The sequence below is a fragment of the Oncorhynchus mykiss genome, chromosome 10 (genome assembly GCF_057628025.1).
Source record: "Oncorhynchus mykiss isolate SJ-2025 chromosome 10, ASM5762802v1, whole genome shotgun sequence".
NCBI classification, from domain to species: Eukaryota; Metazoa; Chordata; class Actinopteri; order Salmoniformes; family Salmonidae; genus Oncorhynchus; species Oncorhynchus mykiss.
The window spans coordinates 66,673,262-66,693,701 of NC_143031.1; the positions used below are offsets into that span (position 1 = coordinate 66,673,262).

At 46.2% G+C, this 20,440-nt stretch overlaps 1 protein-coding gene across 4 annotated transcripts in view; it reads left to right on the plus strand.

Annotated features, from left to right (window-relative positions):
• Positions 1–17,970, plus strand: part of LOC110534487 (neuronal membrane glycoprotein M6-a) — an 86,019-nt gene extending 68,049 nt beyond the window's left edge. For 2 of the 4 annotated variants that reach the window (XM_036933618.2, XM_036933617.2), the window contains exons 2-7: positions 1,344–1,536; positions 9,491–9,647; positions 11,397–11,550; positions 11,984–12,060; positions 12,870–12,935; positions 15,350–17,970. In XM_036933618.2, coding sequence (XP_036789513.1) covers positions 1,344–1,536; positions 9,491–9,647; positions 11,397–11,550; positions 11,984–12,060; positions 12,870–12,935; positions 15,350–15,502 — 800 coding nt within the window. In that variant the 3' untranslated portion in view covers positions 15,503–17,970. Of the gene's footprint in view, positions 1–1,343; positions 1,537–9,490; positions 9,648–11,396; positions 11,551–11,983; positions 12,061–12,869; positions 12,936–14,657 lie in introns of all 4 variants that reach the window. The other 2 variants (XM_090187589.1, XM_036933619.2) reach the window with 1 other exon arrangement.
• Positions 17,971–20,440: the final 2,470 nt, after the last annotated feature.

The following is a 20,440-nucleotide window of genomic DNA, read 5'->3' on the forward strand; positions in this document are numbered from 1 at the left end:
CACACACACACACACACACACACACACAGGGTTACGCACGTTTTCCAGGCTGCAGCAGTGGTGGTCTCCAGAGCATCCTGTGTATGCAGAGAGGGGTATAACAGAAATAGACAGGAGTGCTTTCAGGTGAAGTCAAGGTGTAGCGTAGGTGTGAGGGCTATTCATTCACAACACAACTGGGACCCTGCAGTTTAAATGCCTTCCAAGTGTTCTAACTAAAGCAAGTCCAGAGGCACCAATGTACAATAGAGGCTGAACAGAACTGGGATTTGTGCTGTAGTCACCTACTGCACATTAGTAATACAACAAGGAAAGCCTAGCCTGAGTGCCAGTCTGTTTGAGCTATCATGCCAACTCCTTTTCATTCACTGTCATGCCAAACAGCAATGTTGTTGGCATTGGCAAGAGCACGAATGGATCTGGGACCAGGCTATGGAAAATAGGAGTTCAATATTACAATTGGATGTTTGCCGATTCGTTTGATAAGCGATATCTGAACCTCGCCTATCCAGTCCAGTTGAAGATAGATGGGAGCGTTACACTCAGGTATCACAAACACGCTTTTCTTCATCGGAGACAGTCAGATAGACACTTCCTGTAGTCTGAGATAATAAAACATACCCCCCCCCCCCCCCCTCACAGACACAGTATTATCCATTACACTGCATCTCTCCTTCTATCTCTCTCTCACTGTCTTCTCCTTCTAGCTATCAGTGTTCTGTTTTGTAGCTCTCACACTCACTCACTCACTCACACACTCACTCACTCACCGTGTTTACGACTAGTCATACATCCAGCAGCTGCTCTAGCCTGGGTGAAGGGAGGGATTCCATTTGCAGGGCCGCAATCCGCAATCCACAGATCAATACCGTTTGCTCTCTTTGTATTAAACCCATAAATCTGTCCGAGGAGCGATTATGATTGGCTGGAGTGACATTAAACTTCCTTCCCGAGATGGCAACAGCCGATTTATTGGCTCTCGGTCAACTGGAGAGATGTGGTTTGTTGTTATCGGATGATAGATAGGATATCATTTGATCCCTGTGCGGTTTAAATTAGATGCGGTGGGATTTGGTGTAGTAAAATATATGTAATAAAATAAAAGGTTAAATGAAAAATGCTGATTTAATGATCTTCTGATTCTGAAACAACGATTCCCTCGCTGTTAAGAGTGATTTTATTTCCTTTGGTTCTGGTGTCAAACGTATTTCAGTTCCTGTCGAGCCGTGAATAGAGTGAGACATGTACCGTATTACATAACTAGAGCACCTGTGACTATCTAAGATGTTCTACCACCGTCTTTAGTCTAAACGTTCTCCTCTTCCCTCTCTGTCTCTGTCCAGGATGCTTTGAGTGCTGCGTCAAATGCCTGGGCGTCCTCCCGTATGCCTCTCTCTTCGCCACCATCCTTCTGTACGCTGGGGTGGCGCTGTTCTGCGGCTGCGGGCACGAGGCCCTCTCTGGCACCGCCACCATCCTGCAGAACTACTTCGAGGTGGTCCGAGCTCCCGTGGAAACCCTGGACGTCTTAACCATGTGAGTGTGGGTGTGTTTGCGTGGGAGGGGTGTCACAGTGTCCCCCCCCCCCCCCCCCCCCCCGCCCTTTTCAAAATGACTCATGGTCTGGTTTGTCAAAACACCTACATGCAGCCTGGAGATGTGTTGAAACTCAATGAGGAGAAGTTGCCTTGGAGTTTTCACTTCTTCCTACTCCTTGTCTGCTTCGACCCCTGAAGGAACTAGCCTTGTTAGTGTGGTTAAAACAACAGTCTGTGTGTCCTCACACACAAAAAAGTGCCCTATTTTGAAAGCTTCAGTACCTGTAAAGGGAATGGTTCCAATCTCACCTGTGCTATGACTGGCACACCTAGTTAACACCTTATCGAGACGCCGTATCCTCGGTCGCCCTAGATAGTATAATGTACATGTCCCTCAAGCAGTCCCTGGTGATTGGTACTGGAAGTGAGTCACAGTTACTTAACGGAACATTTCCTTCTCTTTCTTTCTTCTGAAGTGTTTAACCATTGGCGGTGCACAGCTGTCTTGTAAGTGTAGATTGAGGTCGGCAAATCTCCCTTACACCTACATTATTACTCACTATCTATACATATACCCAACAAGAGGAGTATTTAAAATGTGATCAAGTGTAACTATCCTGACTCCCCTCTCTTATCTCAATACACAACAGTATAGTACTGAACTGTTGAAGCGAGGGTGAGTCTCACTAAACAGTGACTGAAATGACTGCAACTCTTTGTGTCATGTATTGTCATGTTGTGTCTTGTTTCTGTCCTTTCTCTTCACCCTGTCTCCCTCTGCTGGTCGTACTAGGTTACCTTTTCTTCCCCTCTTTCCCCCAGCTGTCCCTTGTCTTCTCTGACTACCTCGTTCACCCCTTTTCCCACCTGTTCCCTTTTTCCCTCTGATTAGGTCTCTATATCTCTCTCTCTTTCTGCTTCTGTCTTTGTCGGATTCTCGTTTGTGTTACTCATGCCTGAACCAGACTATCGTCGTGTTTGCTGCAACCTTGTCCTGTCCTGTCGGAATCTGCCTGTTCATCTAACCTTGTCCTGTCCTGTCGGAATCTGCCTGTCCATCTGAGCCTACGTGTGTTTCATCATTAAAGAAACTCTGTTTTGTTAATTCGCTTTTGGGTCCTCATTCACGCACCTGACAGAAGAATCCGACCAAGAATGGACCCAGCGACTTCGGATCCTCTCCACTCTGCCGTCGAGATCCAGGGAGCGATGCTAGGCAGACACGAGCAGGAATTGTCTGCTGCTCGACATGCCGTTGAGACCCTGGCCGCCCAAGTCTCCAACCTCACAGAACAGGTTCACCATCTCCGCCTCGATCCACCGGCCACTTCCAGGGCTTTCGAATCTCCGGAGCCCAGAATCAATAACCCGCCGTGTTACTCTGGGAAGCCCACTGAATGCCGCTCGTTCCTCACCCAGTGTGATATTGTGTTTTCTCTCCAGCCCAACACTTACTCCAGGAGCACAGCTCGTATCGCCTACGTCATATCTCTCCTTACTGGACGGGCTCGTGAGTGGGGCACGGCAATCTGGGAGGCAAGGGCTGAGTGTACTAACCAGTATCAGGACTTTAAGGAGGAGATGATACGGGTTTTTGATCGTTCTGTTTTTGGGGAGGAAGCTTCCAGGGTCCTGTCTTCCCTATGTCAAGGTAATCGATCCATAACAGACTACTCTATTGAGTTTCGCACTCTTGCTGCCTCCAGTGACTGGAACGAGCCGGCTTTGCTCGCTCGTTTTCTGGAGGGTCTCCGCGCGGAGGTAAAGGATGAGATTCTCTCCCGGGAGGTTCCTTCCAGCGTGGATTCCTTGATTGAACTCGCTATTCGCATAGAGCGACGGGTTGATCTTCGTCACCGAGCTCGTGGAAAGGAGCTCACGTTCTCCGTTGCCCCCCTCTCCGCATCACTACCATCTTCCTCTGCCGGCTCGGGTGCTGAGCCTATGCAGCTGGGAGGTATCCGCATCTCGACTAAGGAGAGGGAACGGAGAATCACCAACCGCCTCTGTCTCTATTGCGGTTCCGCTGGTCATTTTGTCACTTCATGTCCAGTAAAAGCCAAGAGCTCATCAGTAAGCGGAGGGCTACTGGTGAGCGCTACTACTCCTGTCTCTCCTTCAAGATCCTGCACTACCTTGTCGGTCCATCTACGCTGGACCGGTTCGTCAGCTTCCTGCAGTGCCTTAATAGACTCTGGGGCGGAGGGCTGTTTTATGGACGAGACCTGGGCTCGGGAGCATAACATTCCTCTCAGACAGTTAAGGGAGCCCACGGCCTTGTTCGCTTTGGATGGTAGTCCTCTCCCCAGGATTCAGCGTGAGACGCTACCTTTAACCCTCACTGTCTCTGGTAATCATAGCGAAACCATTTCTTTTTTAATTTTTCGTTCACCTTTTACACCTGTTGTTTTGGGCCATCCCTGGCTAGTTTGTCATAATCCTTCTATTAATTGGTCTAGTAATTCTATCCTCTCCTGGAACGTCTCTTGTCATGTGAAATGTTTAATGTCTGCTATCCCTCCTGTTTCCTCTGTCTCTTCTTCACAGGAGGAGCCTGGTGATTTGACAGGGGTGCCGGAGGAATATCACGATCTGCGCACGGTGTTCAGTCGGTCCAGGGCCACCTCTCTTCCTCCACACCGGTCGTATGATTGTAGTATTGATCTCCTTCCGGGAACCACTCCCCCCCGGGGTAGACTATACTCTCTGTCGGCTCCCGAACGTAAGGCTCTCGAAGATTATTTGTCTGTAGCTCTTGACGCCGGTACCATAGTCCCCTCCTCCTCTCCCGCCGGAGCGGGGTTTTTTTTTGTCAAGAAGAAGGACGGGTCTCTGCGCCCCTGCATAGATTATCGAGGGCTGAATGACATAACAGTGAAGAATCGTTATCCGCTTCCTCTTATGTCTTCAGCCTTCGAGATCCTGCAGGGAGCCAGGTTTTTCACTAAGTTGGACCTTCGTAACGCTTACCATCTCGTGCGCATCAGGGAGGGGGACGAGTGGAAGACGGCGTTTAACACTCCGTTAGGGCACTTTGAATACCGGGTTCTTCCTTTCGGCCTCGCTAACGCTCAAGCTGTCTTTCAGGCATTAGTCAATGATGTCCTGAGAGACATGCTGAACATCTTTGTTTTCGTTTACCTTGACGATATCCTGATTTTTTCACCGTCACTCCAGATTCATGTTCAGCACGTTCGACGTGTCCTCCAGCGCCTTTTAGAGAATTGTCTTTTTGTGAAGGCTGAGAAGTGCACTTTTCATGCCTCCGTCACATTTCTCGGTTCTGTTATTTCCGCTGAAGGCATTAAGATGGATCCCGCTAAGGTCCAAGCTGTCATTGATTGGCCCGTCCCTAAGTCACGCGTCGAGCTGCAGCGCTTTCTCGGCTTCGCGAACTTCTATCGTCGTTTCATCCGTAATTTCGGTCAGGTGGCAGCTCCTCTCACAGCCCTTACTTCTGTCAAGACGTGCTTTAAGTGGTCCGTTTCCGCCCAGGGAGCTTTTAATCTCCTCAAGAATCGTTTTACATCCGCTCCTATCCTTGTTACACCTGACGTCTCTAGACAGTTCGTTGTCGAGGTTGACGCGTCAGAGGTGGGCGTGGGAGCCATTCTTTCTCAGCGCTCCCTCTCTGACGACAAGGTCCACCCGTGCGCGTATTTTTCTCATCGCCTGTCGCCGTCGGAACGTAACTATGATGTGGGAAACCGCGAACTGCTCGCCATCTGCTTAGCCCTAGGCGAATGGCGACAGTGGTTGGAGGGGGCGACCGTTCCTTTTGTCGTTTGGACTGACCATAGGAACCTTGAGTACATCCGTTCTGCCAAACGACTTAATGCGCGTCAGGCGCGTTGGGCGCTGTTTTTCGCTCGTTTCGAGTTCGTGATTTCTTATCGTCCGGGCTCTAAGAACACCAAGCCTGATGCTTTATCTCGTCTCTTCAGTTCTTCAGTAGCCTCCACTGACCCCGAGGGGATTCTCCCTGAGGGGCGTGTTGTCGGGTTGACTGTCTGGGGAATTGAGAGGCAGGTAAAGCAAGCACTCACTCACACTCCGTCGCCGCGCGCTTGTCCTAGGAACCTTCTTTTCGTTCCCGTTCCTACTCGTCTGGCCGTTCTTCAGTGGGCTCACTCTGCCAAGTTAGCCGGCCACCCTGGCGTTCGGGGTACGCTTGCTTCCATTCGCCAGCGTTTTTGGTGGCCCACCCGGGAGCATGACACGCGTCGTTTCGTGGCTGCTTGTTCGGTCTGCGCGCAGACTAAGTCCGGTAACTCCCCTCCTGCCGGCCGTCTCAGGCCGCTTCCCATTCCCTCTCGACCGTGGTCTCACATCGCCTTAGATTTTGTCACCGGACTGCCTTCGTCAGCGGGGAAGACTGTTATTCTTACGGTTGTCGATAGGTTCTCTAAGGCGGCTCATTTCATTCCCCTTGCTAAGCTTCCTTCTGCTAAAGAGACGGCACAAATCATCATCGAGAATGTTTTCAGAATTCATGGCCTTCCGTCAGACGTCGTTTCGGACAGAGGTCCGCAATTCACGTCTCAATTTTGGAGGGAGTTTTGCCGTTTGATTGGGGCTTCCGTCAGTCTCTCTTCCGGCTTTCACCCCCAGTCTAACGGTCAAGCAGAACGGGCCAATCAGACTATTGGTCGCATCTTACGCAGTCTTTCTTTTCGTAACCCTGCGTCTTGGTCAGAACAGCTCCCCTGGGCAGAATACGCCCACAACTCGCTTCCTTCGTCTGCGACCGGGCTATCTCCTTTTCAGAGTAGCCTCGGGTACCAGCCTCCGTTGTTCTCATCTCAGTTCGCCGAGTCCAGCGTCCCCTCCGCTCAGGCTTTTGTCCAACGTTGCGAGCGCACCTGGAAGAGGGTCAGGTCTGCACTTTGCCGTTATAGGGCGCAGACTGTGAGAGCTGCTAATAAGCGTAGAACTAAGAGTCCTAGATATTGTCGCGGTCAGAGAGTTTGGCTCTCCACTCAGAACCTTCCCCTTAAGACGGCTTCTCGCAAGTTGACCCCGCGGTTCATTGGTCCGTTCCGTATTTCTCAGGTCATTAATCCTGTCGCAGTGCGACTTCTTCTTCCGCGATATCTTCGTCGCGTCCACCCGGTCTTCCATGTCTCCTGTGTTAAGCCCGTTCTTCGCGCCCCCGCTCGTCTTCCCCCCCCCCCCCATCCTTGTCGAGGGCGCACCTATCTACAGGGTCCGTAAGATTTTGGACATGCGTCCTCGGGGCCGTGGTCATCAGTACCTAGTGGATTGGGAGGGGTACGGTCCTGAGGAGAGGAGTTGGGTTCCCTCTCGGGACGTGCTGGACCGTTCGCTGATCGATGATTTCCTCCGTTGCCGCCAGGTTTCCTCCTCGAGTGCGCCAGGAGGCGCTCGGTGAGTGGGGGGGTACTGTCATGTATTGTCATGTTGTGTCTTGTTTCTGTCCTTTCTCTTCACCCTGTCTCCCTCTGCTGGTCGTACTAGGTTACCTTTTCTTCCCCTCTTTCCCCCAGCTGTCCCTTGTCTTCTCTGACTACCTCGTTCACCCCTTTTCCCACCTGTTCCCTTTTTCCCTCTGATTAGGTCTCTATATCTCTCTCTCTTTCTGCTTCTGTCTTTGTCGGATTCTCGTTTGTGTTACTCATGCCTGAACCAGACTATCGTCGTGTTTGCTGCAACCTTGTCCTGTCCTGTCGGAATCTGCCTGTTCATCTAACCTTGTCCTGTCCTGTCGGAATCTGCCTGTCCATCTGAGCCTACGTGTGTTTCATCATTAAAGAAACTCTGTTTTGTTAATTCGCTTTTGGGTCCTCATTCACGCACCTGACACTTTGTTAAGTGTTAGTTTCAGAGTGGGTGGCAAGGAATAAGTTAGTTATAAGTATTTCTTAAACTAAAAGCATTGTATTTGGGACAAATCATTCACTAAACCCTAAACCTCAACTAAATATTGTAATAGATCATGTGGGAATTGAGCAAGTTGACGTCAAAACATATTGATACAACATTAGCTAAGATGAGGAGAAGTCTGTCCATAATAAAGCGCTGCTCTGCCTTCTTAACAGCATTATCAACAAGGCAAGTCCTACAGGCTCTGGTTTTGTCACACCTGGACTACTGTTCAGTCGTGTGTTCAGGTGCCACAAAAAAGGACTTAAGAAAATTGCAATTGGCTCAGAACAGGGCAGCACGGCTGGCCCCTGGCTGTACACAGAGAGCTAATATTAATCACATACATGTCAATCTCTCCTGGCTCAAAGTGGAAGAGAGATTGACTTCATCACTACTTGTATTTATAAGAGGTGTTGATGTTGAATGCACCGAGGTCTGTCACCCAGCTCGGACACCCATGCATACCCCACAAGACATGCCACCAGAGGTCTCTTCACAGTCCCCAAGTCCAGAACAGATTATGGGAGGCAAACAGTACTACACAGAGCCATGGCTACATGGAACTCTATTCCACATCAAGTAACTGACGCAAGGAGTACAATTAGATTTAAAAAAACAGATAAAAAGCACCTTATGGAACAGCGGGGACTGTGAAGCAACACAAACATAGGCACAGACACATGCATACACACACACACACACACACACACACGATAGCATACGCACTATACACACACGTACACATGGATTCTGTACTATAGATATGTGGTAGTGGTGGAGTAGGGGCCTGAGGGTACACAGTGTGTTGTGAAATCTGTAAATGTATTGCAATGTTTTTAAAATTGTATAAACTGCTTTCATTTTGCTGGACTCCAGGAAGAGCTGCTGCTGCCTTGGCAGGTGTATTTATCAGGTGTTTGATCATGGATATGTGTCTGAGTGGGAGGGAGGGAGATTTTTCCCTGACGCAGCACACTGACGGAGATCGATTTTTTTTCACTCCTGTGTGGATTCCAATATCCTGTGTGTGTGTGTGTGTGTATGCATGTGTTTGTACGTCTGCGTGATGTCTTGGCACGGGGCCGTTGGGGGATTTAAGCCCTCTGAAATCACTCTGGGTTGTCCCGGGAGCACCTGCTCACCGGATCTCCGCCTGCCGAGAGGGAGGGAGGGGGTGTGTGCTAGTGAATGCAAGTGTGTGTGTGCTTCTACTAGATGTTGGAAATGGCGGGAGATTGTGACATGAGCAATAGACCTGGCCTAACTGATGTAACTGGGCGTTCTATACTGATGTAACTGGGCATTTTATACTGATGTAACTGGGCTTGTTATACTGATGTAACTGGGCTTTTTATACTGATGTAACTGGGCTTTCTATACACTTCTTAGGCCACTAATATGTGGTGTGTGCTGTACTAGGTGTGAAATTCACTTCACATAAAAATACGGTTTACACCGCTATGAAATCATCTTTATCAGAGTAAAACTTGTGAAATCAACCCATTGTGTTTGTCTAATACTATCTCCGAAATATTTTCCTAACCCGGAGGGATGGAGCTAACCCTAACTTTCCTACCCAGGTTCTTTCTGGGACATTAGAGCTTTTTTACATAACCCTACAGAATTAAACACACAGTCATTGGCTAAATGAGAGCTTATCCACTAGTCCAAGCAAGGGAAAAATGCAGAATGACTGTGGAAGCAAACTGACTGCAGTATACATTCAGAATACTGTCTGTCACTGCTGGAAGTAATATAATTTGTAGTCCAATGCACTTGGACTACAAATGGGGCTGCTGGGCCTAAAGAAACCTGTAATAGTGAAGTACTGTACTAAATGGCCTGCACACTCAATGCACACACCTGTATTGTTTAGCAATGTTTTGATTCCAAAATTGGATCTTTGTAAGTTCCTGTCATAAAGATCCTATTAAATGAATATTTCATTAGTATTCTAATCCCTAATTCTATGGTTCCTGGGAATGAAACCGCTAGTCTTGGTGTGCTAGCCACACCAACTGAATGATCCCAACGCTCTGCTCCTGTCTCTCTGTCTTCCTCCGCAGGATTGACATCTTGAAGTATGTCATCTATGGCGTGGCGGCGGCATTCTTCGTCTACGGCATCCTGCTGATGGTGGAGGGCTTCTTCACCACCGGCGCCATCAGGGACCTGTACGGAGACTTCAAGATCACCGCCTGCGGACGGTGCGTCTCCGCCTGGGTAAGAAACACACTTAAATCCACCCCCATCCTCTGCACCCTATCCGCTCCCTTTGTTTCTGAAGGCGTTGGATAGGTATAATAAGTATTAGGGTAGACAATTAGGACACATCTTTCTGGAGGAAGTACCCGAGAGACGGGATTAGAGATCTGGTGATGGAAGATGTCTCTTCTTTGAATTATGGCCCAATGCTAATGACAGCTGATGAGCCAGTCAGCCTTCTACTGACTTATAACTGTCATCTTCTCTCTCTCTCTAATGGGCCTATCCCTCACTTCCTTCTCCTCCTTCCTCCCTTTCTTCCCCTCCCTTTCTCTTTCTTATGAACCGTCCTTCTCTTCCTTCTTCTCTTCCCTCTTTCCTCCCCTCCCTCTCTCTTTCTAATGGACCGTCCTTCTCTTCCTTCTTCTCCTTCCTCTCTCTCTTTCCCTCCCTCTCTCTTCCTAATGGACTTTCCTTCTCCTCCTTCCTCCCTCTCTTCCACCCCCTCTCTCTTTCTTATGAACCGTCCTCCTCTTCCTTCTTCTCTTCCCTCTTCCCTCCCCTCCCTCTCTCTTTCTAATGAACCATCCTTCTCTTCCTTCTTCTCCTTCCTCTCTCTCTTTCCCTCCCTCTCTCTTCCTAATGGACCGTCTTTCTCTTCCTTTCTCTCTCTCTTTCCCTCCCTCTCTCTTTCTAATGGACCGTCCTTCTCTTCCTCCTCCTTCCTCTCTCTCTTTCCCTCCCTCTCTCTTCCTAATGGACCGTCCTTCTCCTCCTTCCTCCCTCTCTTCCATCTTCCACCCCCTCTCTCTTTCTTATGAACCGTCCTCCTCTTCCTTCTTCTCTTCCCTCTTCCCTCCCTCTCTCTCTCTTTCTAATGGACCGTCCTTCTCTTCCTCCTCCTTCCTCTCTCTCTTTCCCTCCCTCTCTCTTTCTAATGAACCATCCTTCTCTTCCTTCTTCTCCTTCCTCTCTCTCTATCCCTCCCTCTCTCTTCCTAATGGACCGTCCTTCTCTTCCTTCTCCTCCTTCCTCTCTCTCTATCCTTCCCTCTCTCTTCCTAATGGACCGTCCTTCTCCTCCTTCCTCCCTCTCTTCCATCTTCCACCCCCTCTCTCTTTCTTATGAACCGTCCTTCTCTTCCTTCCTCTCTCTCTTTCCCTCCCTCTCTCTTTCTAATGGACCGTCCTTCTCTTCCTCCTCCTTCCTCTCTTTCTTCCCCTCCCTCTCTCTTCCTAATGGACCGTCCTTCTCTTCCTTCCTCTCTCTCTTCCCCTCCCTCTCTCTTTCTAATGAACCGTCCTTCTCTTCCTTCTCCTCCTTCCTCTCTCTCTTTCCCACCCTCTCTCTTCCTAATGGACCGTCCTTCACTTCCTTCTCATCCTTCCTCTCTCTCTTCCCCTCCCTCTCTCTTTCTAATGAACTGTCCTTCTCTTCCTTCTCATCCTTCCTCTCTCTCTTCCCCTCCCTCTCTCTTTCTAATGAACTGTCCTTCTCTTCCTTCTCCTCCTTCCTCTCTCTCTTTCCCTCCCTCTCTCTTCTTAATGGACCGTCCTTCACTTCCTTCTCCTCCTTCCTCTAACTCTTCCCCTCCCTCTCTCTTTCTAATGGACTGTCCTTCTCTTCCTTCTCCTCCCTCTTCCCTCTCTTCTCTTCCCTCTCTTTATTCCCCTCCCTCATTTCCTTCTGTGCTCTTCTCTAACATTCTCACTTTTCCTCTGTCTCTAATGAACCATTCCCTCTTGTGTCCTCCGTTTCTTCCTGCAGTTCATTATGTTGACCTATATCTTCTTCCTGGCCTGGTTGGGTGTGACAGCCTTCACCTCGCTGCCCGTCTTCATGTACTTCAACATCTGGACCATCTGTCAGAACACCACTGTGGTGGAGGGGGCCAACCTCTGCCTGGACCTGCGCCAGTTTGGTAAGGGCGGGCCCGGGTGGCGCCGCCATCCATTCACACCACTGTTGCCATTCACAGTATACGTACACAGTCACTGACACTGGCAGTGGTTAACCAGGGCTTTGGTGGTTTATTTCCAGTTGTTTGTTTGTTTGTGTTCTACCATGAATGTGGATAAGATGTCTGACAAGACGATGACCTGTAGAGCATACTATACTGGATAGTGTGTCGTTTAGTCTTCTCACATCGCGGACACACAATTCAATCAGTATTCTTTACATTTCATTGCAGTTATTTAATGCTCCTGAAGGAGATCTATTTTACAGCCCTTTAACATGAGTGTTTGTTGTAACTCGCCGCAGTAGCTGTTGTTAGGTCTCTGTGGATCGAAGCGCCTGCCAAGCGAAGTCACTTGAAATGTAAATGTGAACTGGATTGTTGTTTTTTCTCACAGGCATGGTAACTATCGGGGAGGAGAGGAAGGTGTGCACGGGCTCCGAGAAGTTCTTTAAGATGTGTGAGTCTAACGAGGTAAGGACGTGTGTGTGTGGCTGGGGAGCGATGAAGGGGGGAGGCGAGGTTCTGTTGGCTGTGAACTTTAGTGAGCACCGCACCTCAGGGGTCAGGCTCCTCTCTCACATTGAAGGCTGTCTGTCCATAGAGCTGGAATTAGTTTTCTCAAATCATAAATGCTTGAGGAAAGTGTTTCCCGATCCTGGCTCTGGGGAACAAAATGCACTTTTTGGTTTTTGCCCTAACGCTCACACACTTGATTCAACCAATCAACTCATCGTTAAGCCTTTGATTTGAGTTAGGTGTGTCAGTGTTAGGTCCAGAAACACAACACGTGCACCCTTTTGGGACCCCAGGAATAGGATTGGGAACACTGCTATAGGGTTCCTCTGTCTTTTTAAATGGTGGTTTGTGTGAGTGTGATGAGTGTAGTGGCGCTACCAGATTTCTCGGGGTTTGAACTTGAATTCTTGTGGAAAGGGAACAAAAAACTTAGCTTAATAAAGATTAGCCTGTCTTTCTGTCGAACCTTTATCATCCTTTATCCTTTTGTCCTACCTCCGTTTAAGTCCCTTTGAAAAAGTGAGCTAATGTTGGACTGGGACAAATCTTAACACGTCTTGCCCTATCTCACTCTCAAAGCAACCGCTCTGTGATTCAGTTTTTTAATCTCAACATGACCTGGAAATATTGTAAACACAGACATGACAAGTTGGAACGATGCTTTGCGTCCCATTTTGAATACCAACAAAACAAGCACCGATGTTGTATATTGTCTTTATTTCCTGGTGACTAATAAAGCTGTGTTGTGTTTGATTGTCTTTCAGCTGGACATGACGTTCCACTTGTTCGTCTGTGCCCTGGCCGGGGCTGGGGCTGCAGTTATCGCCATGGTGAGACAATGACAGCTCTACTTTATGTCTGAGGGTTGAGTGAACTGCCTATTGGTCCTTAAATGTCTGTCGATAGCATCGCCACTCTGTTCCCTCCCCTCTGTCTGAACACATAAAGCTAGGCAGGCAGGGTAAACCTCAGTGGGAGAGGATTGTCTTGTTGTGTGGCGACATACCAAAGGTTATACGACTAGGGATTCAAGAGATTTGGTAATCGGGAGAAAAAAGGGACTGTTTTTTAGGCTGCTGCCTTTGAAAGAGGTCCTCCCAGTGTTAAGAGCGAGGCAGATCGAGAAAGTGCAAAACAGAGACAGAGTGATCGAGTGATAGACAGACAGAGAGAGACATTGAGTGATTGAGAGCGAGAGAGAGACACAGAGAGTAAGACATAGTGACAGAGAGTGAGAGAGAGAGAGAGAAAGAGAGAGAGAGTGAGTGAGAGAGACACACACAGAGAGTAAGACATAGCGACAGAGAGTGAGAGAGAGAGAGAGAGAGTGAGAGAGAGAGAGAGCTGTTGATTAGAGGGAGGTGTTACCCTAGCGATGGAGAAGCACAGGGCGCAGTTGCCATGGAAACTGGGGAAGAAGAAAGGGGCTTGTTGAGAGCAGCTAAGTGATGGTGAGGACTGGAGCAACCATCTTCACTGGAGAAGACTGCTGCGTCTGTAGCCAGGGTGGAAGGATACACATTTAATGAAGGCTGTTATTCGGTATCTAGTTCCTTTTTAAACAAAAACATATGTTCACAGTGAAAATAACAGAGAAATGTTTTGTCGAAATATCAATGACACCAGTTTCTTATGGTTTGGTTGTCATCAACTAGATATGTCCATAACAGCTTCCTGTTAGCACAAAATATAAACAACGTCATACATTTCCAGTCCTTAGACTGACGTAATGTTTTAAATCTACAAAATAGGACATTGTTGCTGCGTTGTCTGAGGACTATAAAAGACGAGAGTAAATGAAATGGTAATCAATTTGGGCGGGAGTGGCTCTTCACAACACAAAGTCTGTGTCTGTGGCCCAACTGTGTGCTCTTTGGCCACCCAGTGGATGTCTATGGTAATACACAAGGGGATGACTCACCTAAGTGTGTTCGTGTTAGTTCTCACCGAGAGCTAAGGTAAAGAAAACGGGTAAGAAATCAATTTGCATAGACAATATTGATGTACCATCTTCTCGTCCAATATTTTCTGTGATAAATTATCTTAGATCATTGTGAGATTGTATGAAGGAAGTACTGTCTGTATCTCCAACTTGGATCTATCTTGGTGAGTCTGTTTATTCATGATGAGTTTGAGTCATGTCATTATATAACAAAATAATGTAATAACCTATTTATCCCAAGCTTAGGGAATTCGTTAGGCATGTGAATCTTCACATCATCATTACAACACAATATCACCAATAGATAAATGTCATACACTGGACCAGAGGAGTACAGCTGTTTTTATTTATTTAATTACCTCATAACTACTTCTTCAGAAGCTCTGCAGCAGATGCTCTGGTTGGCTGATCACTGACACCTCACTGCCACCTAGTGGAGAAAAGAGTTACTGCAGAAACACATCAGGGATATGTTCCTTAGGTCGGGCGCTCAACGCAGTCGCCACCTGTTTCAGTCCTTCTTCTTCCATTTGGTGCCTAATGAACGCGACCCAGAGTCCAATAACTGCTTCTCTCCTTTTCTCTTCCTCTCTGGTCTGATGAGGAACAGGCGTCAGCTGCCACGGTCCTTATCCGTAACAATGTCCTCCTGACGTCTCAGAGTCTGGGCAAATACTGCACCCGCTTCTGACGGGGGCCTATCGGTTGGCCCATCACCTTTACCCCTGACCTCAGTGGTCTCAGTGACATCACTGTACGCCGTCAGGAGCTGAGAGGAGCCGACCGCCTCGATATCAACATGGCCGAACTGAACTCTGAACCTCGGAGCTTAGGGGTCGCCCCCAAAGCATCGCCAGCTCTGTCATCGGTCACGTCACATGATTCTGTTATTATTCACTAAAATATGCTTTGCTGGCACCACTGATCATAATAACCAAGCCCCTCTGGTTGCTATCGATGGGTATATTGATAACCGGGCTCTCCTGTCACACCCCGTTCCCCTGACTAGCACAAATGCTGACACAGTCGTAACAGACACAGAGCTCACTAAAGAATAAGGTTGATCAACTAATCCATCCCTTAAAGTTTGGTTGGTTTGTTTTGGTTTGAAACCAGTGAAGGCACAGTGCCACTAAACGATCTGCTTTGGGTTTTTGGTTATAGCTTTGTCTAATCATCTAACTAATTCTGTTTCAGCCTAATTCATTACTTAATAAACTCTCCCCTGAGTTATAGGCTCAGTTGAGGGGTTAACAATCCTCCCACTAACATCCCTGTAACCCATGTGTCCCTCTAATACAGGTCCACTACCTAATGGTACTGTCTGCTAACTGGGCCTACGTGAAGGACGCGTGTCGGATGCAGAAGTACGAGGACATTAAGTCCAAGGAGGAGCAGGAGCTCCACGACATCCACTCCACTCGCTCTAAAGAGCGTCTCAATGCCTACACCTAAAGCATACGAACCCCCCCCCCCCCATCCCCCGTCCCCCTATCCTTCCCTCCCTCTCCAACACACACACACACGTCCATGACACACACGCAGCAGAACACACACAGAAACCACACAAGCTATTCAATGTCTGGTGTTTATGTTCGTAGGGGCACAAGTGTAAGGCGGGGGGTGTTTGTGGTGTCGTGTTGTGGGTGGTTTCGACTTCACTAAGCTTACGGGTGTGACGAGACAAGTCGTTCCTACGGGATACCGTGCGTCTTCTCTGACAAACCCTTCTTTCCTGTATTGAGATTTCCTTTGTATTTCTCCTCCTCTTTACTCCTCCGTTTCTTCTTCTCATACCCTACCCTTTCTCCCCTTTCTCCTCTTCTACCTCTTCCCCTCTTTTTTCCCCCATTTGCATTTTGTATATTGGTAGTAGCACATCTTTTTACAATGTGTCATTGTTTTTTACCATGTTGTTCTATATCTCGACGTCGAGTGCTTCCATTTATTTATGTTGGGTTTTAGGAGGGGTCGGGGCTGTTGAGTTTTTAATCGCTTTTTAATTCACATTTACGCGTAATATATTTATACGTTCCTAAACACTCGTCATCCAACGGAGCTCCAATCATACATAGGTTTTTAACATCCATTTTTATTTCAACATATCCACTTAACAAGACCAAAATGGGACCGAAACTTGTATCATTTACAGGTAAATTACAGCATAATAAGCTTCCGAAACAGTAAGCATCGCCGGTATAAAAACTATGTACAGAATCTTTTTTCAGAAAATTCTTTATTGGTTGGGAGTGCCAGGGATTCTCAAACAGAACAAAGTTCCTTCAAGTGACTTTTTACATATTGCTATAACTGTAGCTTGGCCTGTCAGAAACGTATGCTAGCTTTGTTGAGTAGCCTAGTCATTGAAAATGAAAAACACTGATTGTCTGTCAATATTAATAGTGTTCTGAAACTGTGAAAAGAAAAACAGTTGTTTGAGTGGCAAGTCAGCAGAGTGATGAAGATGATGATGATGATGATATGTAGTATAAGGAGGAAGAAGAAGAGGCTTCGTGGAAATGACAATTCATCTGATAGAATGGCCTTTCAGGATCTCGCCGTGGGTGAAACTCTGTAGAAAACCACTTTTCTCATTCATCACAAAACATAACTCACATGCAAAATAACATTTTACAGGTTTCAGTTTTATATGTTTTAATCTTCAACTTTTTAAATGCAAGTTATCAGAAGAAAAAATATGAGATGGTTTTTTTTGTCAGTATTCTGCTCTGTATATATATATCTACGGTATATAAATATATACATATATGTGAGACACTTCAATTTCAGGTCATTCATTTCATTGGTCAAAGTTTGGTGATATTCTTGTGAACGTCCATTTCAGAGATTCCAGTGAAATAAATATGGTAACAGAATCTAGACGGCAAGCGGATGAACAAGCTTTAGGCCTGAAACGGCCGTATTGCTACACGTGGAAAAAGTTGAATATCACATTGAGAGATAACTTAACCGTCTGCAGGGTTGGGTTCAATTCCATTTATGTCCTGTCAATTCAGGAAATAAACTGAACTTTTTGCAGAATTTACTGAATTGAAAAAAAACTAACCCAAACCCTGACTGTCTGTGAAGCTATACTAAAAAACATGAAATGTCAATAAAACAATTAAAACAATATTACTCTTGAGTATGGACCAAACTTTGTCTTAACTCTTTCTACTACTCTAGTTTTGCAGTACAGCGTTTCATCATTCCGTTGCTAACAAAAAAAAAGAACAAAAATGTCTTGGTGCACTTATTCAACCATCGTGAGCTCTTTCTTGGTGTTACGTGCGTTTGGATTTGAAGCTGAATCTCTGTACTGTAGTCATGCAACGTTTGGTTATTAACCAAGAAAAAAACGACTTGTATTATCTAATTAAAAAGAACCGTGAATGTAGGTGTTATTTGTGGCATGGTTATGCATTCAGTGGTAATAGTTTTTAACTGATTCAAAAAGTTTTAAAAAATCCTCTCTCTTCATAATTTTCATTTCTCATTTTTACGCTTGGACTGTCTGAGTCAACTGATTTCTTATATGTGCAGCATTGCGGTTCCTACGCTAACAGTATTATGCTAAGTAAACAAATAGCCTATTAGGTTGTCGTGAATGATTTTGTTTCCCTTCCTCCTTTGGTTTGTCATATTCATTTTTGAAAGCCCTGTCTTATAAAACAGATACTACTTGTTCTGATGTTGCGTATTCACTTCTTCAGTATTAACCTGACAATGCTTTCCGCTTTCTCCTCCCATATTAGTCTTTTGTACTTTCACTAAGAATGCTTTGTAGCAGGCTGTACGATTCTTCACAATCTGTTCTGTACATACATGTGCCAACGGCTTAAACAGTGGCTTTTTTTTTTAACTGTAGGAACAAACTTGCTTGCGTTAAATAAAATACACTTGTGTACTTGTTAATAATTAAACCCCCGAGTCCATTTCTTTCTTTATGTATTTATGTCAGAGCTGTTTATGTATATACCTGTATACCCACTGGGCGCACACGTCACTTCAACGTCTAGTTCTGATTTACCTGAATTCGAGTTCTGATTTACCTGAATTCAATGTGAAATCATTGGATTTAGGTTTAGAGTTGGGTGAAAAAGGAGTAAATTCCCTTACGTTGATGACTTACGTTGATGACTTACGTTGATGACTGACGTTGATGACTTACGTTGATGACTGACGTTGATGACTGACGTTGATGACTTACGTTGATGACTTACGTTGATGACTGACGTTGATGACTGACGTTGATGACTGACGTTGATGACTTACGTTGATGACTGACGTTGATGACTGACGTTGATGACTTACGTTGATGACTTACGTTGATGACTTACGTTGATGACTGACGTTGATGACTGACGTTGATGACTTACGTTGATGACTTACGTTGATGACTGACGTTGATGACTTACGTTGATGACTTACGTTGATGACTGACGTTGATGACTTACGTTGATGACTTACGTTGATGACTGACGTTGATGACTGACGTTGATGACTGACGTTGATGACTTACGTTGATGACTTACGTTGATGACTTACGTTGATGACTTTTTGCGAATCCAATCAGTTTTCCACGTTGATTCAACATCATCACATATTTTTATTTTATTATGTGGAAACAACATTGATTCAACCAGATTTTGCCCAGTGGGTATGTACATGCCTACAAGGTTTCCGTTTATACACACCTCTGGCAATGTGCATGGAATGGAAATAGATTTACATTATTAGCAGAAGAAGAAAGTGGACCTTGCATAATGACGATGATGTTATAGCTCTTGCAAATATATTTCTGAACCCATTTATGCAATGCAGGTGTGTTTGAAGACTGTCCAAAACACACACATCACCTAAGGCAGTTTCCATCCATCCACACAAATAGAATGGCCTTACTATACCCCACTATACCAGATAGCTTGGCTTGAAGAAGAGTGCCTGATATCATATCACAAACACTCACCGGCCTGGGGAAACATTATGCATGCTCTCTCTATACTGGCTAACCTTTACCCGTGGCATTTAAATAGCACATTACATTTGTGGATACAGTGTACCAAATGGAAACGTGTTCAGCAAACTCTAACTAACCCCGGTGAACTTCTCATCCTGAGCAGATAGACTGAAGCCCTTGGGCCAATCAAAGACAGCCAGAGTCTGACCTTAAGGTAGTGTGCGAAGAGAAACAAGCCTCGATCAGATATAGACTAGAGCAGCTTAGATGACATTCACCATGTCACAGAAAGGCTAGACCGAGGGTGCGTCTGAAATGGCACCCTATTCCCTCTACAGTGCAGTACTTTTCACTAGGGCTCTAGTCAAAAATAGTGCACTAGGGATTAGGGTGCCATTTTGGGATCATTGCAGTGTATACCAGAGAATCACATCCTTTGAATCAGACATATGTGACATGTAACGTACATGTGTGTGTCTTATCCCCTCATTTGCACACATGACTTCAGCACATTTAACAGTTTGCCGCATTGGTGGTGGTGAAAGTATCCGTGTTTAGTAGGTCTTAAAGGGGAGTGAAGGTATCCGTGTTTAATAGGTCTTAAAGCAGAATGAAGGTATCCGTGTTTAATAGGTGTTACAGGGGAGTGAAGGTATCCATGTTTAGTAGGTCTTAAAGGGGAGTGAAGGTATCCATGTTTAGTAGGTCTTAAAGGGGAGTGAAGGTATCCGCGTTTAATAGGTCTTAAAGCAGAATGAAGGTATCCATGTTTAGTAGGTCTTAAAGGGGAGTGAAGGTATCCATGTTTAGTAGGTCTTAAAGGGGAGTGAAGGTATCCGCGTTTAATAGGTCTTAAAGCAGAATGAAGGTATCTGTGTTTAATAGGTCTTACAGGGGAGTGATGGTATCCATGTTTAATAGGTCTTAAAGGGAAGTGAAGGTATCCATGTTTAATAGGTCTTAAAGGGAAGTGAAGGTATCCATGTTTAATAGGTCTTAAAGGGAAGTGAAGGTATCCATGTTTAGTAGGTCTTAAAGGGGAGTGAAAGTATCTGCGTTTAATAGGTCTGCAATGCTGCTGGGTTTTTCATGCTCAGCAGTTTCCTGTGTGCATCAAGAATGGTCTACCACCCGAAGGACATCCAGCCAACTTCACTCAACTGTGTGAAGCATTGGAGTCAACATGGGCCATCATCCCTGTGGAACGCTCTCGACACCTTGTAGAGGCCATGCCCCACCACATTGAGGCTGTTCTGAGAGCAAAGTTGTGTGGTTGCCAGTTTGAGTCTTGGGTCTGTCAGTCTGCAGAAGTGAGCTAGCAACTGATATCAAATCCTAGATGCCTGCATTTGTGCTCTTGAACAAAGCACTTAACCCCCCACAACAACTGCTCTTCTCTCATTGATCGAGACAGGTGTCTGTCATCATGACAT